We start from the raw sequence: 21,758 nt of genomic DNA on the forward strand, positions 1-21,758 counted from the left end.
TGAAGCTATTCCATGGCCAGTAGAGAACTAAGCGAGTCAGTATAAATAGTGCAGATTGAAAACCCGATAGCTTCTATATCATCCAGGGTAAGAGAAATAGCACACATTTCAGCAGTGAATACAGAAGCTGTAGAGGGGATTCTGTGCACAACCACCAAACCACAACAAACGATGGCAAAGCACACACAGTCACCAGAATTTGAACCATCTGCATAAATGAGAGTTGAAGGATGGTACAAAAGATGATCAGTAAATAACAAACAGTATTTACATTCAGAGTTGTCTGCTTTTCTCAGATGACTTAAAGACAGGTCACATTTGGGGACTATAATAAGCCACAGTTGGATGGGCTGACCAGTGGATACAGCAATGTTATCTAAGGACAGACCCAATTCATCCAACTGCACCTCAATATAAAGGTCAAAGGAACAATGGCAGATCATCTATTCTGAAAAAGTATGCCAAATGAGGAAGGAAAACACAATTCTAAGTAGGATGCTTTGGTAAGGAATGAAGTTTCGAAGCATATAGTAAAGACAGTTTCAAACAGCAGAGGTGCAAAGAAAGTTTATGAGACTCTACATATAAGCTCTGAAGTGGGGAAGTGTAGAAAGTTCTTGACGATGAATGGGGTCCAGCATCTTTAAGGCTCAGACCCTGTCAGAGCCATAAATCAGTGATCCGCAGTAGAGTTTCAAATGAATAAGAGCACAACATATCTTTAGTATAGAATGTCGATCCACTCCCCAGGTGGTGGAAGAGAGGACATGGAGGATGTTCAGTGCCCTTACACATTTGACCCATAGCTGCTTGATGTGTGGCATAAAGGTCAGCTTACTGTCAAAGATAAGCTTCAAGAACTTTGTCTCAGGGACCACAGGCAGCACCACTTTGCCAATACAGAGTTCAGGATCAGGGTGAACACCCCATTAGTGGCAAAAGTGCATACAAACAGTTAAAGAGAGAGAAGTTAAAGCCGTTCACTGCGGTCAACTTCAGTAAACAACTGAAGGTAGTCTGTAGCTGCTGCTCAATATACCTCATATTTGGCGACTGACAGGAGATGTGAATGCCATCAACATAGAGCTCGTTTGCAATTATAAGAGGGAGTTGTCCAGTGATGGCATTAATCTTTATACTGAAAAGTGTGGCACAAAACACACAGCCCTGAGGGACACCAAGTTCCTGTAGAAAAGAACAGGAAAGTGTTGAACCCACATGAGCTTGGTCCATTATAACATTTTTAATAAAAATGGGCAAAAGGCCACGTAACTCGTATACATGAAGGTCTCACAAAATGTCATACCTGCATGTTGTATCATAAACCTTCTCAGTGTCAAAGAATACTGATACAAGATATTGTCACTTGAGAAAGGCTTCTCTCATGGACGTTACAAGTCAAATCAGGTGGTCCAAAGTGGAGTGCTGTTGTTAGAATCCACACTGGGTGGATGACAGGAGGTTGTTTAATTTGAGGAACCAAATGAGATGAGCATTAACCATCCTCTCTAAGGTCTTACAGAGACAGCTCATTAAAGCAATTGGACAGTAGTTTGAGGGAATCTCAGGATCTTTCCCAGGCTCAGAGAAAGGTAAGACAATAGCCTGGTGCCAGACATCATGAAAAACATTCTCCTGCCAGATCTGGTTAAAAACAATCAGAAGAAAAGCAAGAAAAGCAGAAGATAGATGGCACAGCATTTCATAGTGTACATCATCAGTCTGGCAGTACATTGGTTAGACCTGATGATCTGGTCTAACCAATGTACAGCCAGACTGATGAAGGGCCAGTTTGAATTCCATCAGTACAAAGGGAAGATTATAGTCATAGAGACAATCAGCTCAAAAGGAAAGATGTGATCACCCTGCCCAAGTCTTGATGGCAAAGAATGAGGAGCAAGTAGCAGAAGTGCCAGAGATCCAGAGTGGATGATGTCCATTAAAGTCCCCAGGATTAAAAAAGGAGATGACAATTGTTCAATGAGAACATCAAGGCCTGATTGATCATAGGTCTCTGCAAGCGACAGATAAAGAGAACAAACAGTAATGGTATGTTTCTGTTTGAAACATGGAGGTGGTGGACAGCAAATTTCAAGCCTCAGTACAAGTAATGTTATGAACCATTTCCAAACACTGCACCTATTTTCTTCCAACCATTTAGGGCAAGAACGAAAGTAAGACAGGTGAGAGCCATTGCAATTGATGCCATGAGGGTCTGTTTCACACTCTTAAGCATCATGGTCCTTGCCACTGTAATGAGCACGACATCTTCGAGTGACCAAACCGCTGACACTATAAACATTGGAGAGGGTTTGGAATGTATGGCTATACTCTGCAATTATGATAACCTGCCTCATGTATATGTGAGAATAAGGGCATTGGTCAGCACCATAATTCCAACTTTGCAAGTGGATATACGCCTCACTGCAGAAACGCCTTGGGTGGAGAAACCAGCAAGAATCTCCAACTCTGGGATGTTCTTCAAATCCCTCTCAACAATAACTTCTCATGATGAATTCAAAGTAGCATGAGGTGTAACTTCAATAGGTATATCCCAATTACCTTTGAATGCAAGAGGAGTTCACTGTTTTGAGATGTGGATGTTTCCATCAACATGTCACCAGATCAAAGCTTCTGTACTGACTCTGGAGAGCCAGCAAATCCCTCTTGTCCCTTCTGAATGAAAAAATCTGCCCTAAAAATTTGTTTGAAAGTGAATGCAATATAAGAAAATGAGGTACAACAGGTGGTACAGATGGTGAGGATTGCTGCACAAAATCTTCGAGACGTGGTCGTTTACCTATAGACTGTGTTTTCAGTATTTTATTACAATTTTTAATTGGAGTATCCATAATAAAGAAAGGAAAATTCTGGTGCCCACTGACCCTACACACTATGAAGCCCTGTGAGAGGCTACACTACAGTGTCAAACAAGGACCCTGCAGCAATGCTAGGGTTTTGTGAGCACTATACCCAAACACCAGCATCAGATACAATATCCACAACACCTGTTGAGAACATCCAACACTGGTACTTGTTTTACCCTAGTTCAAGTGGACCAGCTAACTGACCCAAGGGGGGCCACTGCATGGCTGCCTGTCTACAGGAATTCAAGGCCAAATTGGTGTGTTAGGATTGGACCCCTCAACCACCAGGATCTTCTCCTTCCCTTTTTGGGTCACCACACACGGCAAACACGTGAGTGGATGTTTAGATTCAGAGAAGGGAAACTGACAGAACAGAACCTTCCCTGGGAGGTCCCCACACCATGTACAGGAATCCACATTGAGGGGTAGAAGATTGCATTTACATAAGTACAAACATGATCCTCTGTAAAACACTTTAACCTCACTGCTGCTTCTCAAAGAATACAATCAAACAAAGCAACAAATTTCCTAACTGCAAAAATTCAATTGTATGGCATCATATTTGAATAGATTCAGAGATACAAGTCAATCCTTAATCCATACATTAATGCAGAAATGGTTTGGAAGTCAAACATTGCATCAGTAATGAAAAAGCAGAATCAAAATTCAGTGAGTGTCCTTTGAAACTAACTTACTCAAAAAATCCAAAACAGAAAAAAAAAAAAATAATCTATAAACATAAATAAAATTAGAAATATCCAAAAAGGGATGAGATCAACATAACTGACTTTAGTAACGTGGATCAAACTACTGCTTAAGTTCTTTCAGGATCAGTACCAAGTCCAGAAATTGTTACCTTACAGAGTAAAGTCATTTGTGGCTTTCAAAATGTACATTTTCAAAGACTATGATTAAATTATAATTTAAAACTTTCTATCATGCTCAACCAACAATTTACTAAAGTAGGGGCCACAATGATAATAATACAAAAATACACACACACACTGCCAGCCAAAATCTTAAGGCCAATGAACATAAAGTAAAAAAAATGCATTTTGCATTGTTAGACTCAACCACTTATTTGAGTAGAGCTTCAAAAGATGAAAATAAGAAAAGGAAAAATAAAAATAACAAATTAAGTATTTAACAGGGAAAATGTGAACACTGAAATTAGCCTAAATACTAGCTGGTCCAAAGTTTAAGACTATACTGAAAAGAAGTCCTAAACAGCATAAGAAATGTCCAACAAGAGGTCTCAGTAATGAGTTGCATGGCTGTCATTGTGAATAACTGCAAACATTTGCTTTGACATGGTCAATATATCCATTTGCAGAAGGTTGGCTGGAACTATTCCAAGTGGTGAAGATGGCTTCACGAATATCATGCACTGTTTGGAATTGATGTCCATTTCTATTGGCTTCCCTTGCCATCCACCCCCAAACATTTTCAATGGGGTTCAGTTTGGGCAAACATGCTGGATAGTCCAAAAGAATCATGTTATTTACCATGATAAAGTCCTTTGACCTGCAGGCATTGTGGATTGCAGCATTGTCCAGCTGAAAGATCAAGTCATTTCCACACAAGTGAGGGGCTTCAGTCAATAAGGATACTCTTCAACATGCCAATGTAGCCAGCTGCTATTTGATGCCTCTGTATAACTTGAAGCTGCATTGTTCCATGGAAGGAGAAAGCACTGCGTCATGTAGAAAATGTCTCCAGTGGGATATCCTTATAGTGCCAGAAACGTTGGAAGCCATCTGGACCATCCAAGTAAATTTTTTCTCATTAGAGAACAAAACCTTCTTCCACTTTTCTACATCCCATGTTTGGTGCTTCTCAACAAAGTTTAACTGATCTGTTTCGTGGTGTGGAAGGAGGCGTGGTCTTTGAAGACGTTAACAGTTTTTGAAGCCTTTCTCTCGTAGATGCCATCTTATTGTTCTTGAGCTGCATTCTGCATCTGTAAGGGCCTTAATGTGGTTCAACAATCAGCTGGTGTCTTGCCGGTCAAGCTGTCAAATCCTTCTGCTCAACATCGGCAAAATTTTCTTGAGCCAACCAGTTGAAATTCTCATTCTGTATCCCTCGAGGTCTTTTAAGAAATTTGCAACAGCAGTTTCACTATGCCCAATCTCACCAGCAATGGCATGTTGAGAGAAATGCTGCTTTTGCAGTTCAACAATTCTGCCACGTTCAAACTTGTTTTTGCCACATTTTTACCCAATGTAACACAGGGGATGTCAATGGGAGATGTTGACAAAACTAATGCTTGAACGCAAATGACTAAATTTTGTTATGTGTTTACCAATTAACGCTTCGTTTCAGTATGGTCTTAAACTTTTGACCAGCTAGTGTTTAGGCTAATTTCATAGTATTCACATTTTCCCTATTAAATGCTAAAATTTTTTTTATGTTTATATTCCGTTTTCATCTTTCAAAGGTCTACTCAAATAAGTGATTGAGTCTAACAATGCAAAATGCATATTTTTCTTTTTGTTCATTAGCCTTAAGATTTTAACCAGCAGTGTAAAAATATACATATATATATACACACACACACTCTCAGTACTTGGTAATTTTCCAGTCTGACCTACCAACACTGAGGTCCCAAATACATAACCTCAAACATAACTACTACAATAGTCTCTGATGCCAACTCTTATATCCTTTCCACTTCTATGTAAGTTTTACAAAAAATCAACTCAAACTACCACATCTAATATTGACTAATAATGGATTTTATGGTCTGCTAATGCTAATCTCCTGCTGATGAACACCTTAGCTTTTAGGTTAACATTTCATCTTTAATTAATATCTTATACTGCTGAGAAAAATACTTTAGAACCTTGACATTAGAAAGCAGAACTTAAATGAACAATAATGGGTATTTTGATCCATCTAGGCCATCCTACCCATTAAATTAAACACAATACAGAAAAGCCAACTTTTATCATTCATATATTCAAACTTTTCCTTAACTGCATTCACCACATCTGAAGGAAACTTGTTACAAAGGCCACCCATTGAGAAGACTGCTTAATTTTTAACAAACAAAAGTGACTCCTACCCTGCCTTAAAATTCTCACCCTTAAATATAAAGAAAAAAATAGTTTATGCATCCACATTACCAATTCCATTAATCATTAGATATTTACCTTCTTGTATCAACTCTTAAAAGCCTAACTCAATTCCTAACATTTTGCTGACCCTCAGTGTATACGAAAAAAAAAAAAAAAAACTTTACTGTTTATTTACATTTTCAGTCAACTTTTTTCATATACTTTCTGATCTCCTAATTTCTCATTTATCCAAGTCTTTTGATATTCTAAAAATCCTTCAAATCTCCAATCACTTCAGTCAGTTTTAAACCTCTCATAATTAATGCTTTTCTCTTATTTTGTACTTTATATTGGGTTGAGGAATAATTCGTGAGCGTTTTCTCAAGTTAAAAAAATATATTCATAAATGAAACGCTTTCGCAAAATATTTCATGCCATTTGGTAGATAATTTTTTGCTCTAATAGATGGTGTGTTTGATTTTCATATGTCTTTAATTTTTGCTTTCATTTTCAGCTCATTAAATGGACTGTCAAGTGGACAAAATCGAGCATTTTCGACACCATCTGCTTTTCGCATTTAATTTCTTGCAATTTCGTTTAAAACAATGCATACTATATACCTAGGTATTACATGAAATAAAGTATCATAATAAATGTTTTGGGTGTAATGTGTTCATGCACTGAAGTATTGTATAGTCTTGCATGTAATGCTTGATTGAAATTATTTAAAAACACTCACGAATTATTCCTCAACCTAATATATCACTTGTAAGCCAACCTGGTTTTCACTTGCTGCCACTGTTTCTTGTCTATAAGTGGCATGCTTATCTTAAACATTCAAGATTTTTTTTCCCATTTAAGTATTTCCAACTGATTCAGTTGACCAATTCACAGCACATAATTCTTGTTTCATTTCTCAAAAATTTAATTTTTTGGGACCCGGATCCAAAATCTCATTATTCCTCGTCTCTATATGCAGTAAAACATCAAACCTAATTGACCAATGTTAAAATAAACCAAATCATCAATACTAAATAAATGTGCAAAACAACAGGTAAATTATTAACTTTGTTGGATTTAGAATAGAATACATAACATTTCTAAAATATTTATTCATTTTTTGTATTGGTAAGTATTTTTCCATCACATTATATTAATACATCCATAAAACAATGTCCAAACATATATTTCACATCTAATAATTGTGTGTAATGACTCAGTCAAAGCTCAACACATTAAAATCTTTAAAATGTTAATAAACTCTCCATACTAAAGTCCAATCTTTGTATCTGTCCAACTTAGATTTATTGTTTTCATTAAATTGAATTCTTTAATTTTTCTGTCCAGAAAATCATGACATGTAGATAATATCTTGACATCCAACAAGACATTATCCACTTGTGATTGGTCATGTTCTTTTCCATAATGTTCTGTAATAACATTACTAGTATTCAGATTTTTTAATGTAATGTCACTCGCATGTTGAGATATTCTATCATGTACGTGTTGGCAAGTTTCTCCTACTAGAATATTTTTCACAAGTTACTTCAGAAACTGTTTTTACTATGACATTTATCATGTAGTCCTCCATCTTATCAATAAAAATTGAATTTTTAATATTAGTTTAATATAATATGAACTTTTTAAATACGTGTATAAATATTGATTTACAAAGGACAGTGTTCCAATTTAGATTTTACTCGATGAGGGACACTGTAGGATATCAATAGCTCCTGATGAAGCTGTAATAGCAAAATATCAACCAAGCAAAGTTGCATTCTGGAGACATGAGTTGTAATTTTATTTATATTTATAGAAATGATCCTGAACAGATTCTAAAAACCTTTCTCCCCTATAATACAATTTTAATGTTTCTTAATTAATATGTCTGCAATCAATATATCCCATAATTATAACTTCATTCTTTACCTCACTGAAGAATTACCTTTACCAGTTTCATACGGTGGTTTGTAACAAATTCCAACTAAAAACCTTTTCTCTTTGTAACCACTAATAGAAACCCAAACAGATCCACATCTATTGCTATTACCTTTAGTATCCTCACAATTACTGATTAAACACTACAAAATATAAATCTTTATACCTACCATCCTGCATAGGAAAATATTCCCGAATAGAAAGCTAAGGCAATATATCCTGGTTCAGTTGTGGTCCCTTCAAAGGCATTTTGAAAATTCTGGATATTGCCTGTACAATGTGAATAATTATAATTTAGGATATTATAAAACAATTTCATCTATTGTACTGGACAAGTTCTTGAATAAATTAAAAGCTTTTGTTAATATGATTCAATATATTTTAAAAATCACAATTTATTCTTCTGCATTAAAATTACGTGTTTTATATTAAATGCTTAACACTGAAACATTTAAACAGAAACTAATAAAGGGATAACTGAACCTTTATTATATTTTGTTGTTATTTTTTAAGTACAAAGTTTTAGCTCATAGTTCCCTCATATCTTAATGAATTTGAGATCTAATTTCAATTTTAGGGTAAGTTGGTAGATATTCTGATAAGTAATAAAATCTATTCAAATATCAGACATACACAAATATAGTAGCTAAAGAAAGGAGAAACAAATGTCTCGTAAATTCATTTATTCTAATCCTGCCTAAAATAATTTCACGTGCCACGGCTATTGAGGTTTCCATCTTGTTGTTAAGAGGTGTTCCTGCCATTACGATTATAAAGTGTTGAAACACGTTGTTAGCTTTATAAGCTCTTTGACTTACTACTAAATCGCTGCGTGACTCAGGACTATTTACTAACATTAAATTAACTGACGATGACCGAAAACGGTCGAATCATTGTTCGATACTCTACGTAAAATATTTTCTCAACCAAACGAGCCGTCTTTACATATACATAAATATAATGTACTGCTCTTTCACTATTAAGAACATTCACTAGATGGCACTACAAAAAGCTAACACAAAAATTATTTCTAAACGAATTATAAATTAAACATTTGGCTACCCAATTTGAAAGTTTTAACTTGATATTTATTTATTAGTTATTATATTAGACAATGTTGCTCTATCTAACCAAATTCTTTATATAGGTTCAACTTAAGTAATTTAAAGTAGGTAAATAAATATCGTCAAAGTCTAATGATTAAAAGTCTTATATTAGTGTTTTATTGAAAAAGCGTCTAAAAACGACCTTAGAAATTGGAACAGTATTCAGATTGTAAGAATGTAATAAAAGGCACAAAAATCTTACCCATGCCAATATGAACTAAACCAGCTATAATGATTATTATAAGAGCGAGTATCTTGGCAAAAGTGAATACGTCCTGAACTCTTGCAGCCCATTTAACATTGTAACAGTTTACGAAGAGCAACAAACCTGTATTAGAAAGAGAGAGAAAAAAGATGGTATACAGGAAATTTTTTGTCATATCAACAAATCTATAGAAAAAAAAGGTTTTAACTAATACACAACTAAACCGAAAGTATCAGGTAAAACGTCAAGAAAGTTATATGTTGCTTCAAATATTACCTACTTACTATATTTGGAGGTAATTTATAAACAGGAAATAGTTCTCGAGTGTAAAGGATTATTTTCAGGATAGAGAACTGAATTGATCAGTCGTTAGATATCGCAGTTACTTTGTACATGTAAATTTACTTGTTTTGCTTTATTTAACTTCATTGTAATATAGACATACAGGAAATATACACTAGTATACAAAAGTCCAAGTTTCTAGAAATGAGAAAATAAAATAACACTATGTAACCAAAGTTTTACTTTTTCTTGTTCCTGGGCAGAAAGTATTATTTCACAATTCCTTATGGCTAAAGCAAATGGAAAAGAACTATTTTTCTCTTCAAACTTTGCTTTTGTGACCTCCTGGGAGCGTATAACGAAAACATGATAGGAGACGAAATTTGGGGGCTGATACGTGAAAGTGATTTACATTACAGTCACATATCTCGACTCACTTCTAAGCATTTTTATTCATTTTTGTATAACTTTATTAGTATAAGTATATAAAAATCTTGATTCATATGTTGTTTTATTCAGAGCTTATGTAAATGAAAATGTGCAAATCTGCCGATTTTTACACAGATAATAGGTTAATTTCTAAATTTCATTATTCAGGTCACAAAAACAAAGTTTGAACATAATAATGGCCATTTTCTGTACTTTTACAACATAAGCAATTAAGAAAAGAATTTGTGTTACAAAGTGTAATTTATTATTGTTACGTAAACCGGGCACAGAATTATTTCACTACAATATTTGAAAGAACTCACAAGCGAAAAACTATGCTACAATAGTATGTTAGAAGTGGAACATTATTCTGCTGAAACTGAAATAGAACTATAGAACTTTAGATATACTTGTAATAGATTCAACTGTTAAAGATGGCGACCATGATGTTAAATAAATAAGATTCGAGTATTCACTGAAATGAAATAAAAAAAAACATATCAGAAAATTCAAGAGGATCAAGAATAAAACGATAGAAAAATAAGACAAAAACAATTTAGGGAAAATTGAAAGAAGAACACGATAAAAATTCAAGAAAAAATTGAGAAAAGAAAAGTAATATTTAAAGAGAAGTTAAAATAGATACTAAATCTAATTAAAGATCAATGAAGTTATTAGGGGCATACACGGGAGTACAGCAATAAATGTAAATAACATCATTACAATAAATGTAATAACAATGATGATGATGTCAAAACAAAAGTAGTTTGTTTGATTTTTTGAATTTCGCACAAAGCTACTCGAGGGCTATCTGCGCTAGCCGTCTCTAATTTAGCAGTGTAAGACTAGAGGGAAGACAGCTAGTCATCACCACCCACCGCCAACTCTTGGGCCACTCTTTTACCAACGAATAGTGGGATTGACCGTCACAATATAACGCCCCCACGGCTGAAAGGGCGAGCATGTTTAACGCGACGGGGATGCGAACCCGCGACCCTCAGATTACGAGTCGCACGCCTTAACATGCTTGGCCATGCCGAGCCACCAAAAGTAGAGAAAAGCATCATTGAGGTAGAAAAGAACATGTTACAGTATAAAGCATCTGGGAAACGAATTAAATGCAAAGATTAAATGAGTCAATCTCTTTCTTCATTCTCAAGAGATCCAACCAAAATATCATCTACAACAAAATATCGAATAGTACCTGAGTATTCGGTACTTATTATCTGTGTCACCTGTTACTGAAGGATATTTATGCACTACTTCAGCCATGACACTATAAAACCTGCTTTAGTTATCCAGTTCAACAATGACCAATTGAAAACCCAAAGGACTATGATGGAAACTACACCAGATTCAGCTTTAAATCATTTCTACTGCAAATGGGTGAAGGAGTAAACAATAAGCTACCCATCTTGCTGTATATTTAAAAAAATCAGCATTTATAAAGTTAAGTAACCTTCTAATTATCAAGTATCGGTAGCCATCTTATTCAACAGGTTTAGAATATTGTACCAGAAAGATCCAGAAAAGGTTATAGAGGAAACAAAAGATCTTAGCCAAACTTGAAGAAGTGGAAAACTTCCCAATTACCTTACCATGAAACCCATCGTGAATTGATGAATTATTTGGATGGTGATATGTGCCATAACGGATAAGAATTAAGCAAAGTAGATGTATGTTTTCAAAAGAAGGTTTCCTATTGGAAATGGAACTAGAATTTAATGATGTTGTAGATTAACTAATAAAAACACCGTCTAGAACAATGGTTCCCAACTTTTTTTATGCCCCTCACCTCTAAAAAATTTTAATATGTTCTAGCACCCCTCACAGTAATTATTTATTTAAGAATAAAGGTGAAGGTGGCCAAAACAAATTTTTTAACAAATTTTTAATGATATATAAACAAAAACGAAACATTTGGAAAAGAAAAAAAATATTACAAAAAACTAAAAGTTGTATAAACTCTACATGGCCTACACAAAATAAATTTTCATCCATGCATGAAATGAAATTTCTTTGAATTTGAAATGTTCAAATGTTTATAAGCCAATTTATATTTAATGACTCTTTTGTTCCTGTTTATTTCTTACGAGTTTTTCAAAGCATGGCACTTTGTTGCTGATAGCAATCCGCAAGTCTGCCTGTACACCCAAGCGATTTCTAGATTTTGTCTTGATTGACAAAAGAGCACTAAATCCAAACTCGCATAAGTATGTTGTCACGAATGGGATGAGCACATTTAATGCTTTTTCACAAAGTCTTGGGAACATGTCCATTGCCGAACACCAATATTGTTCCAAAGTTTTGCTTTCAAACTGCATTTCAAGAACTCGATTTGTGCACAGTTCAATAAGATCTTCCTTCAGTTCTTTATCATCCGACATATTATCCAAATTGAAGAAGTATGAATTCATAATCCATTCTTCAGAAGTTTCCAGTTATCCTCCAAAATATCCATCAAATGACTTTGATAGTATTTCCAAATGATTCACAATTTCTTCACACACACATGGAATTAGGGACTCATCCTCACTTACCATTTCTTCGAGTGATGGAAAATTTGAAAGATTCCCTCTCTTAACTCGTCGACACCGAAGATTTAACTTTTCTTTGAAAGCATTTAACTTTTCGCAGCATTTCAATATGTTTATGTTTTTCCCTTGAAGAGATACACTCAGGTCATTCATACGAGTAAAAATATCACTCAAATAGGCTAACATTTGGTTGAATTCTTGTAATTCTATTTCTCTGGGCAGATCATAGTCAAGTTCCTTCAGAAAAGTTTTGACTTCTTCTTGCAGTTCAAAGAAGCGCGTTAAAGCTCTCCCACGTGACAGCCAGCGGACTTCTGTGTGGAAAAGCAAAAATGAATGCTCACTTCCAAAATCTTCACAAAGCGACCCCTAATCCAGTTGATGGTCTTCACAGAAGTGTCAAGGACCTTTTTCAACTTTGGAGGCAATGCTTTTGATGCCAAAGCGTATCGATGAAGAAAACAGTGAGTACCTTGCAAGTGCGGAATCTCTTGTTTCATCAGTGCAAAATCCTAATTTATTTCCTAGCATAGCAGAGGCACCGTCGGTACATACAGAACCAATAATTTGGATATCTAAATCATATTTCGCAAAGAAGTCCTACACACACTGGAAGACATCTTTCCCTTTTGTGGTTGTTTTCAGATCTTCACAGAACAGGAAATCTTCCATTATTGCACCATCATGGACATACCTCACTAGTGCGATGAGTTGACTGCAATTTGCAACATCAGTTATTTCGTCCAATTGGAGAGAGATTTTCAAGGGACTAGCCGTGATATCTGCAATATCTTGGTCCAAAATGTCCGAACTCAAATAACCAATTCGGTTTTGAATAACATTATTCAATAACGGTACTTATTTTAGCTTGTTTGAGGCTTCTTTTCCCAGAACAATTGTTGCCATTTCTAATGCACACGGTTTAATCACTTCTTCTGCAATTGTATGGGGCTTCTTTGATTTGGCTACTTTATATGCCACGTGGTATGAAGCCATCAGCAGTGATTTGTCAACAGATATAAAACCTAATTTTAGAATAGTTGCTCGAGAATCAAAGCGTGCCCTTCTACCTTTCAACGATTCAACATTATGGCCTGCAACAGCTGCTCCATCATGCTGGTTGTTGATGTGTTCCTGCAGCTTAGATGGCTTTAAATTTGCGTTTGAAAAGACAGCATCACAAAGCATGCACTGGGGTTTTTTCAGATCCTCAGTTGTTCCGATGCATGTGAAACCAAACTTCACATAATCATCATTCCATTTCTTTTCTTTGACATAATGAAGATTTTGCACGAACACAGAATCAACAATACACTGACTACCATAGCATCACGCATGGGTTTATATAATCTGCAAAACTTTCTAGAACATTCTCGAATATACGTCACATGACGTCATCGATTAATTCTGGATACTTCTGGAAGATTCTTGAGTCACGCTCACGTGAATACATGACATAAATAAATAATAGACATTTTAAGACAGCGTTCACGAACGTAACCTAATTAGTTGTGCCGAGTATTTAGGTCACGTTTACGTTTCGTCTGTTGTTTGTTTACAGTTGTACATTAAGATTTCGGTCTGCGCCGGTGACGGTAGAAACGATAGTTTATCGTAACAAGGTAAAAAGCTAAGTCTGTAACAAGAAAAATAAGAAATAAAAATCGAACGTAATTTTTGAACATATAGAACAGTACCCTTAATATAAACAAAAAAAACTGAAATGTTATCTCGCACCTCCGGTTAGGAACCACTGATCTAGAAGTTACAAGGATATCAGATCCTTTAGTACTGAAATGTCAACTCCACTTAACCATAGCCTAGAAGAATTTAAATAATTAACCACATGGCTAGTTAGACAGAATAGAGTTTGTTTGTTTGTTTTGTTTGTTTTGTTTGTTTATGAATTTCGCACAAAGCTACTCGAGGGCTATCTGTGCTAGCCGTCCCTAATTTAGCAGTGTAAGACTAGAGGGAAGACAGCTAGTCATCACCACTCACCGCCAACTCTTGGGCTACTCTTTTACCAACGAATAGTGGGATTGACCGTCACATTATAACGCCCCCACGGCTGAAAGGGCGAGCATGTTTAGCGCGACCGGGATGCAAACCCGCGACCCTCAGATTACGAGTCGCACGCCTTAACACGCTTGGCCATGCCGGGCCAAACAGAATAGAGAAAAATGAATCCAAATGTATTCTGTAGCTTGAAAAAAAGAGATTACAAGGAACTCCAAGCACAATTCTATATGGAATAAGAGGTCTTAGAGAATACCAGAGAGAAGTGACCTATATTTGTGGTAAACCGAGCCTTTATAGCAAAGAATGTAAAGAATCACTGGTTATCAAGTCAAAGAGACAGAGCTCAACCAGATTTATAAAATAAACGCATATCTAATGAGATACCAATGAAACGGGAATTAGCTAAATTTGTGAAGCAAACATCCTCTGGAGGTATTTAATCTGTCACAAAAAAAAAGGCGTTTCGTTATTTGAGAAAAATCGTTTACAAATACATAGACTTACCAAAGAAAAACGTACAATATGGCGATCGGCAATGATTTCCACCTACAACAATTTGTTTCACATGGTTAACCGTCTCCAAAAATGAAGAAATAAAGGATATTGATGCAAACAGCAAGTGAATATATAATTCAAGCAAAATGGGATTTTTATGTTATCCTTACTGCAGGAATCTTCTCTACATCTCAAGACGTGTGAGTAATTCATATCGAGAAAGCACATATACTGGGAACTGACTTCACGCAGACACATGGATGAGATTTCAGACCAGTTATAAGTAGCTTGAGAATCTACGACTACAAATCCTCTTTATACTACATGACAATTAATACAACAAAGGTCTAACTTTCATTTACAGCTGGATGGATGATTATTGTATCACCAAGAACAGAAATACCTCAAACAGGTATTGCTAGCAATAAATTTATATCTGTTATTTGATAGATTGTTTGGACAGAGTATTCATGACAATATTTAGTTCAATGTACAGCAGCAGCAGAAGACTGCCGTAACGTTGTCCTCTATACTTGTGTTTCTACAGTAGACAGTTACCGTTCCTTTAACTAACTTTCATGAAGTCTATTTCTCGAAATTTGGACATTGCATAACCAAACATTCTGGCATGTTTTGAGGATTGATGGTTGGAAAAGTTCTTGTGGATGTGAAGAATAAAGATATTATACATGACTTTATCAAATAAAAAAAAAGACTTAAATCAGTTTGTGATAAAATGAAAAATTATTACGTTGTTATTTCTGATACGACCAGATATTATCAAGGCGGTATGTTATAGCTGAATAATTTTCAACACATGAAAAGATGAACTCCAAAATAAAAGAGATGCTAGGGAGGACCATCAGTTACAATGAAAAGCATACAATTGAGTAATTTTACAAATAAACTTAATTGCATAAATCCAATTTGTTAAAGAGCTGAGGTTCCCATCGACACTACTTTCAAGATATTATCAAGGTTGGAACCTAGTGACATGACAACACATGAAGATAAGGGACATGAGATCATCCCATTTGCATGCATAAACTTTGGAAAAGCAAATCCATAAAACATACTCAGTGTATCAACAGTTTATTGAGATGTTTTACTTGTGGGTTGCCCCCCGCTAGTACAAAAGTAATTCTACAGAATTACAACGTTAAAATCAGGGGTTCGATTCCCGTCGGTGGGTTCAGCAGATAACTGGATGTGGCTTTGCCATAAGAAAACATACACACACACACATATACTTATGTGACAGGAATGTTCAAGGGACTTCACAATCCAGTGTTGCAAGCTGTTTTTTTAATGTTTTAAGCTAGATGTTTTCTAGAGAGAGTTATTCAAAAATCTAGTAATTTGGGGCAATATTTAGAAACAAGAGTACATTGTTTATAAATACGTCTAACCAGTTGGTGATGAGTATTAAGATTTCAATGGGAAGTGTTCAGTTAGTTTGTGAATTCAGTCTAAGAAACCTTGTTTAATGAGAGTTATAACGTTTGTTCAGTTAATCAATCGATTATAAAGGAAATTTTGTAAGTTTTGTATTTGCTGTGTTGTTTACGAACTAAGGTTTACAAAGTGCAAGCGAATGCAACCCGAAGAAGCATTATAGAAGAAATAAACTAATTTTTTATTGTTATATGGATTTCTCATTATTTTACCAGATAATCCAAAAGAGACCACCCAACGAAAGAACGCGATAAAATAGTTTTGTACTACGTATATAAATAGTGCCTCAGAGAACATTTCGTCTTTCATCTTCCATTACAACTGAAGAGGTCTGACTATACTAAAGGTCTCTTGGATAGCGAATTGAAGGAGAGAAAAAATAATAAAAAAATCTGAAATTCGGGTTTGAATCCCTGTCACGCCAAGCATGATCACCCTCTTAGTCGTAGGAGCGTTATAATGTGACGCTCAGTCCCACTATTCGTTAATAAAAGAGTAGCCCAAGAGATGGCGGTGGGTGGTGGTAACTAGCCGCCTTTCCTCTAGTTTTACACTGCTAAATTAGGGACGGCTAGCGCAGACAGCTCTCGTGTAGCTTTGCGCGAAATTCAAAATAAAACAAACCAATGGACTGTGGGGGAAAATAAAATTTGTAGTTAAAATTATTTGTATCATAGATCTTAGGCTTAATGGTTACCAATGTTTCACTGGATATGGGCGTTTAAATCGTAGTTTATAAATTTAACTCAACCAAAAATATTATTGTCAAAATAAGACACTAATGAAAATGAGAGCTGTAATGGTTACGTCATTTGTTTATTAATCATTAAACAGAATCTACTAAATTAAGCAGTGTATTCATACAATCGAATAATAGACAATTCCTATGGATATTTATTTTAATGAACAAAAGTTATTTCTTAAAATTAAGCACAAATTAATTGGTAGTTTACCAGTACACAAGTATCCGATAGGAGTCGTTGTAATGTGGTTTCTCATTTTGTTTGTTGTTAAGACTACACACGGACATTCCCCAGCAGCACAACAACACGTCTCAGGACTTACAACGGCTAAAACCAGATTTCGAACCCGTGATGTGCAGAGCATAGATAGCTTATTGTTAAGCTTTCTACTTAACTTCAAACAGAAGAACTATCTGTGGTGTACATATTGCGAGTATCGAAATTCGATTTTTAGCATTATAAACCCACACACTTACCACTGAACCACCAGGGGGCTTCAGGAGGTGATTATGGCTAAATAATGAAATAATGTTGTTATTTTGTTCTCTGATTATTTTATATTATCTGGTACAAATAATTCACAGTAAAGCCCATGTTACGATAACATGTTAAATAAAAGTACGGAAACAGCTTCTTGAGCGAATTTTTTTAACTTTATAAAAACGTTTCGACCACTGATGTCGTCGTCATGAGGTAAACTATCACTATTGTATGATATAAAACGTATTTACACGTACCACTTGTAGGTCACTTTTACAAATGACGTTCCAACGTAAATACCATGCTACTTTTACCACCCTAACTAAGTTTACTTGTACAGATTCATAGCTGATCGATCAAGCTCCTGAAAACGAAAGAAATTTCCGACTGATTCAGCTTTCCTGTTATGACAGTTCAAACCCCCAACTGATATTGTCGTATATATATATATACGGACTTACAATGCTAAAAACTGGGTTTCGATACCCATAATGAGTAGTTTTGTGTTTAACTTTAAAACACACAAACAGTTAAAATTATTATTTCACATCTTTTTGAAAAACATACGGTCATTTCTTAAGTACTGTCGGAATCATCAGTAAGAATAAAAAAAATATGTGAGGGTCAGAAAGTAAACCCTGAGAATTCCCATGTGACATTACGTGTGATAAAAGCACACTGTTTACCACACACAGGTAACTGTTTTTTTCTTTAGTCATAAACACATTTATGCACAATGCACACTCACATATGTTCATACAATGCAGTGATAAAGCAGCAGTCCAACACTTCTAACCACAACAGGAACAGCAACAACTCTATCAACAATCAACACCGACCCAGAAAAATGTCGGCTTGCAGCCATTACTTTCAAACCCGTATTTCTAGCCTCTAGATCGTACTTTAACTGACATTTCTCAAGAAAAAAAAATACGCTTTCAATTATTTATTATAATAGCTGAGTTCGATTTTGAAGGTTGTCTATCCATTAAGAAATTAGACTGATTTTATCTCTTTTCATTAAATAAAAGAGATGACCTATATTCAGTCCCGAATTTGTTTGAAACGTAACGAATAGTAATGACAGTCTAAAACACTCAGTATAATTAAAAGTTTAAAAAGCTTATTACGCCTAAATTCTTAATAATTTAAACATAGAGTATCCTTATTCGAATGCATGTAAATCAAAATTTGTAATCACTTGTATTTGTGTTCCAACACTTTGGTAAGAAAAGTTAAAGTATTAGTATTCGAACTGATGGCATACCATTTGTATTCACTGAATAATTTAGCGAATAGTTAATACTGTAACAGTGAATTTCAACTATTGTACTCGACAGGTTTCTAGACTGTCATTAATACATACACATACATACATTCACTCGAGAGAATTTAAAATGGCTACAAAACTGCCTTTAGCGGTACATGAATACTTTAAACCTATTACAGAAGAACTGGTCACACCAAGGTACAGTGTAAATATATAATAAGAGGACTATTTATACCACACGAAAATTCTCTTTTGATTTGTTGATACGTCTGAAGATGAACATTTCTATAATTTTTGTTTATATGAACTATATTCTATGTAAATTATACAATATAATGTAGGTAAACTAAATCTTTCATGCATGTCAAACTATATTTTTATTACTTTCAATTATTTAGTAGCATATGTTTTTATTACTTTTGTGATAAACTATATTCTACAATTAAACTTCTCATGTTTTGAACTCTATCTATCATTTTTATATATTATGTTTTTAATATTTTTTATAAACTATATTCTATATTATATAAAATGAAATATGCGTTTGTATTTCTGACGTAAACATCGGGCAGAACTATAAACGTCACCGCTGGCTCTGGGGCCCGGCATGGCCAGGTGGTTTAGGCATTCGACTCGTAATCTGAGGGTCGCGGGTTCGAATCCCCGTCACACCAAATATACTCGTTATAATGTGTCGGTCAATCCCACTATTCGTTGGTAAAAGAGTAGCCCATGAGTTGGCGGTGGGTGGTGATGACTAGCTGCCTTTCCTCTAGTCATACACTGCTAAATACTCGATGGCTGGCGCAAATAGCCCTCGTGTAGCTTTGCGCGAAATTAAAAACAAACTGGTTCTGGTACTTCCACCCAAAACATCGTTATCTCCATTTATGTAGTTTATGGGCTGACGACTGAAACTGACAGCATGCAGTCCAGATACTATTTCAATCTAGACCATATACTGAAGAAATCTGTTCTGGCTCACTCAGTGTGAATGAACATTGAAGTGTTTTCTGCTTAGCTGTAACACTGGATGCCAGAGTTAAACTCGACTGGTGTTTCACCAGACCTTTGGTCTGTGAATCAAATCGAACTCTTCTGCAGAAACAGGCGAAGGAAGTTTCTTCAACAAGAAAACATTTTAAATCTGCAAAACTAGTTCTTCAATATCTTCAAGAAAGCAACTACCTCATCTTCAGAAAACAACAGTTGAAGAAATCCACCCTTTAGATTATTGGAGGATCCATGAAAAAGACCATCCTACCTTAAAACCTCCACTAGCCAAACGCTACCTGAGTGTTCCAACATTCTCTGTCCCTGATGAGCGTTTGGTTAACATCCGAGGAAACAGGTATAGACCTGATCGCAACCGTTGATAAGACACTTGAGAAATTTATGCTTACAAAGAACAATGGACAGTTACAATATCTATAAGTCACCTTTAAAAATATAATTTTTAATCTAAGCTATTGTCACTGCATTTTGAAATATAAAAGTGTTGAAATGTTATTACTTGATCAAATTTTGTTTCAATTTCTGAAGAGTTTGTTTTATGAAATAAAAGTATTAATATCTTATCGTCTGCTGCTTCATCATTATTCCATATTACCTGACAAATTGTTCATGAATATATCCCCCCCCCCATGTTTTCGTATTAACAAAATATGAGATATTCGTATCTGTATTCCATCACTGACTTCCAGAATCCGCCATCCCTAACGTTCATATACAAACTTAACACATTGTACGAGAGGAATCTTCCTGTAACATATATTCTTCAAAACAAGAAACGCAAAAGGGATATTTTTGTTATTTTAAAGAGAAATATATGTAATAACGTTACAAGCTTAGAGTATGTGATGTTACACGTGTTAAGGCACTGATTGTCAGACCAAAATGACAATAAAAGTAGTGCACTTTGAAAACGGTGGAAAACATCGGATTTTTCGCCAAAACGCATGCGTGTCCAATAAATTTGTTTGAGAGATCTGCATGTTCTGCAAATGCAACATGTGCAAAATCCCTATAAAAGTGACGGGTTCTCGGTTTCCATAGCTCAGTGTTAAGCCACCGACACGCAATACAGTTACGCCAAGACTGACTGAAGCACAACGCAACAACGCCATTGGTCGCTTGGAAGCAGGCGAATCTCGATTAGATGTTGCCAGAGCTGTGAATGTCCACCCAAGCACCATCACAAGGCTATGGAATTGTCACCAAGAACATGGATCAACTCGTGACCGTCCACGATCTGGCAGACCTCGTGTGACCACGCCCGCACAAGATCGCTACATCTGGTTACGTCACCGTCGGGATAGGACCACCACTGCGACGTCTACTGCCTCAACCATACCAGGGCTGCATAGGATTTCCGATCAGACCGTACGCAACCGTCGACGAGATTCTTAGGCCCCATGTCCAACCCATCATGGTGAACGTCAACGACGTTTTTCAACATGACAACGCCCGTTCTCACACAGCCCGACTCACTACTGTCTTCTTGAGACACCACAACATCAACGTTCTTCCCTGGCCCTCCAGATTACCAGATTTAAACCCCATCGAACATCTTTGGGACGAGTTGGACCGACGTCTGCGACGGCGAAAACCTCAACCGCAGACTCTACCTCAGCTTGCAGTAGTTTTGCAGGCTGAGTGGACAGCCATTCCACAGGATGTGATTCGTCATCTCATCGCTTCCGTGAGCAGGAGATGCCAAGCAGTTATTGATGCTCACGGGGGGCATACTCGATATTGACGTTGAGTGATGTTAAACTTCACCTAGTGAGCGTGGACTTCGCCTTTGCAGACTTTGGATGTTCAGCAGTGAATGTGCAAAGTTTCACACATTTCATACAGAACTACCCGGA

The 21,758-nt window shown here is 35.7% G+C and overlaps 1 protein-coding gene across 2 annotated transcripts in view; it reads right to left on the reverse strand.

Moving 5' to 3' along the window:
- The window catches only part of LOC143231643 (large neutral amino acids transporter small subunit 2-like), a 90,167-nt gene that overhangs the window by 38,437 nt on the left and 29,972 nt on the right, over window positions 1–21,758 (reverse strand). The window contains exons 2-3 of one of the 2 annotated variants that reach the window (XM_076466186.1): window positions 9,173–9,298; window positions 8,035–8,134 (exon numbers count right to left, since the gene is read on the reverse strand). In XM_076466186.1, coding sequence (XP_076322301.1) covers window positions 8,035–8,134; window positions 9,173–9,298 — 226 coding nt within the window. The remainder of the gene's footprint in view (window positions 1–8,034; window positions 8,135–9,172; window positions 9,299–21,758) is intronic. The other variant, XM_076466187.1, reaches the window with a different exon arrangement.

Source organism: Tachypleus tridentatus, chromosome 11 (genome assembly GCF_004210375.1).
Source record: "Tachypleus tridentatus isolate NWPU-2018 chromosome 11, ASM421037v1, whole genome shotgun sequence".
In the NCBI taxonomy this organism is placed as follows: domain Eukaryota; kingdom Metazoa; phylum Arthropoda; class Merostomata; order Xiphosura; family Limulidae; genus Tachypleus; species Tachypleus tridentatus.